This window comes from Scomber japonicus, chromosome 7 (assembly GCF_027409825.1).
Source record: "Scomber japonicus isolate fScoJap1 chromosome 7, fScoJap1.pri, whole genome shotgun sequence".
Taxonomy (NCBI): domain Eukaryota; kingdom Metazoa; phylum Chordata; class Actinopteri; order Scombriformes; family Scombridae; genus Scomber; species Scomber japonicus.
In genome coordinates, this window is record NC_070584.1 from 7,553,529 (window position 1) to 7,556,683 (window position 3,155).

The 3,155-nt window shown below is 43.8% G+C and overlaps 1 protein-coding gene across 1 annotated transcript; it reads right to left on the reverse strand.

Moving 5' to 3' along the window:
* Window positions 1–530: 530 nt before the first annotated feature.
* Window positions 531–1,247, reverse strand: sox14 (SRY-box transcription factor 14). The gene has a single exon (XM_053321830.1). It carries the CDS (start codon window positions 1,245–1,247, stop codon window positions 531–533), a length of 717 nt encoding a protein of 238 aa, XP_053177805.1.
* Between the last annotated feature and the right edge of the window lie 1,908 nt (window positions 1,248–3,155).

Genomic DNA, 3,155 nt, shown 5'->3' on the forward strand with positions numbered 1-3,155 from the left:
GATAAATATAAACAATATGACCCGTATATAATCCAGCCTATAGGTCCTGATTTTGACCCTATAACATCATAAAATTACGAGTGCCAAAATGTAGACTACTGAGGCCTATACAGGAAATAACAATGCTAATTGTGCAAGCCAAATTTTTTTTCAAAATAAGAGTAGCCTATCAATAATCAACACAAATCAGCATATCAGCATTGAAATGTACACAATAAATAAAGTTAAAGGCCTCCTTTTTCTGGTTGCCATAAACGTTATAACATTTACATTTCTTACAGTTCACAGGACACCGTCCTTTACACCAAAGCTCCTCTGCTCAGCTCAGGAACTTGTTGGGTTTCTGGAAAAGTTTGTTTTGTGATTTTTCTCTCTTTTTTTGTGCCATAACAAGTCCAAGGCAGTTAATACTGTTCATGCCTTTTTTAACAGGGCGCGCTGTCCATAATATATTTACATGCATTTCAGTATTCAAGTGAATTAAAAAGAGAGGAAGAGGGGGAAGGGAGGGGGGGGGGGAGTCTGGAGGGTTACATGGCAGCGGCATGTGCGGATGAATACGGGTCTATCCCAGTCTTGGTCATACCTGGAAAAAGTATGTAGGCCACCGGGGGCTGTAAACTTGACGTTGACCAGGCTGTGCAGTTACACGGGACGACATAACCCGGGTTTGTGGGCGACGGGTGGGTGTGGGTGTGCTGACTGGGACACCCAAGGGTGCCGAACGCGCCGTTCTGGTATCCCAACGAGGACGCGTACGGCAAAGTGCTGGTACTCAACGTGTGGGGCATCTCTGTCATCTTCTGGATGGCGCTGGAGCTGAACTGACTCGGGTCTAGGAAGGAGTAAGGAGCGGACGTCGGAGGGAGAAACGCTCTGGATTTGTCCGAGGCGCCCAAAAGAGAGTCCGCGGCCGAAACTGGAAGTCCCTTCAAGTGATCGGTGTCCCCGAGGTAAGGCAAAGGGAAAACGTACCTGTCCTTCTTGAGCAGGTTCTTGGGCTTACGCCGGGGTCTGTACTTGTAGTCGGGGTGCTCCTTCATGTGCTGAGCCCTCAGTCTCTTGGCCTCATCGATGTAAGGTCTCTTCTCAGACTCTGACAGCAGCTTCCACTCGGCACCCAGCCGTTTGCTGATCTCCGAATTGTGCATTTTGGGATTCTCCTGTGCCATTTTCCTCCTCTGGCCCCGGGACCAAACCATGAACGCGTTCATGGGTCTCTTGATGTGATCAGCTGGCTTTGACATCTTTAAAAAAAAAGGTTCACTTTTTTTTATCCCCAATGTTAACGAAAGAGGAAAAAAGTTGTGATCGAGAAAAAGGAAAAAAAGGAAGGGAAACTATTCACCTGTCTAGATGCCAGATAGCAGTCATGCCACGTCTGGAGGATTGTGAGAGTGGAAAAGAGCAAAGGATAAAATTAAAAATAAAAATCCAGCGTTCGGTTTGGGGTTAAAACACTGAAGCGCGCTCGCTTATAAGTCCGGTAACAACTCTGCCAGACGCACGGCAGGAAACACAGGAGAAAAAATACATGCAAGATGCACACATGTATATTAAAAAAAATCCACAAAGGTGAAAGCAATGTCCCGCAGTCAGTTTTGCAGGAGTCGTTAAAGTGTTCAGTTATTTTTTTTCTGTCACCACACACACTCTCTCTCACTCTCTCTCTCTCTCTCGTTCCCTCTCTCTCTCTCTCTCTCTCTCTCTCTCTCTGAGGTTTGTCGTCAAGCACCTGGCTTGGAAATGAGCGGAAGAGCGTGAATACGAGCCAAAAGCGGTGAAGTTCAAAGGCTGGGCTGGTTTGGTTTCTGCACGCAATCTGACATAATCTGCAGGGCGTTCACTCACCAACCTGAGCGCCCAATCAGCACTGAGACCGGCTATTATAATACCTTCACGAAAATATATGTACATTACAGCATAAACAAAGAGCGGGTGGTAGTAGAAGGAAAAAAATAATAATAATAAGGAAAGAGGGGTGTGTGTGTATGTGTGTGTTTCTCTATTTTTCTGTGTATGTGTGTGTGTGTGTGTGTGTGTAAAGGGGGTAATACTCTGGATCCCTCCCCGATTCCATATAATGTAATGAATCGCAACAAACATGGACCTTAAACCGCTTTTTCCCCGGTTAAAACCTGACTTCAACCCAGAGAGGTGACTGCAACCAATGTACTGTACAGCTTTACACACACACACACACACACACACACACACACACACACACACACACACACACACACACACACACACACATGCAGGGTACCACTTTGTAACGTTTGTCCCCAAAATACATATAGACAGGTTCTAATGGAGTTATCACTGGCTCCAAATAGGCTGTTTTATTTCTCATACTATTGTTTTCAAGTACCACCACCACCACTACAACTGCTACTACTATACTACTATCAATAATAATAATATCATAATCATAATAATAATAGACAGTTAATTCTGTTAAAAAACAGCCTATCACATCCTGCCCTCCCCAGCTCCTATACATGCACCTGCAGTTGTTTGTGTATTGCTCAATAACACTTAAGCAGGGTTGGACCCCCCCTTATATCCTCAAGGTACAGAGAGGTCACACAGTGTGAAGAGATTTAAGTCAGCAGGATACAAAAAAAAGTTCAAATTTAACTTCAGTGTGTCAATAGGTGGAACCTTTTTTTAACGATTTCTTACAATTAACAAACATTTCCTTTTTTGTGTGTAAAAATACCCTCGGAAAAAAAAAAGATACAAGAACCAACCCACAGTTTAGGCCCACATGTCAAATATGAAACTATGGCAGACTCATCTGTGTAGTGCCAGAATTACAAACAGCAGGAAAATATTACATCAACTGTAAACGTTGAGAAAAGCAGTCATTGTGAGCCTATAATTGTTACATTAGCTCTCCTGCGTTTGACAGTGTGGTTTTAAGGAGGCACGGAGTGATCGTTTTAATATGTAAATTTCAATGAGGACCACTGCCTAATAGCCCTCGGGCTAATGTGCGTGATATATGAATCCTTCAGCTGTGATTATTAAACCAAACGCAGACGGCTGATTTTTTCCCCCTCCTCTCTCTCCACACAGTCAAAATACTAGGATTGGAGATACAATTGGAGTCGACTGCTGTTAGTTATACCGTTAAGTAGGTTTATTTAAGG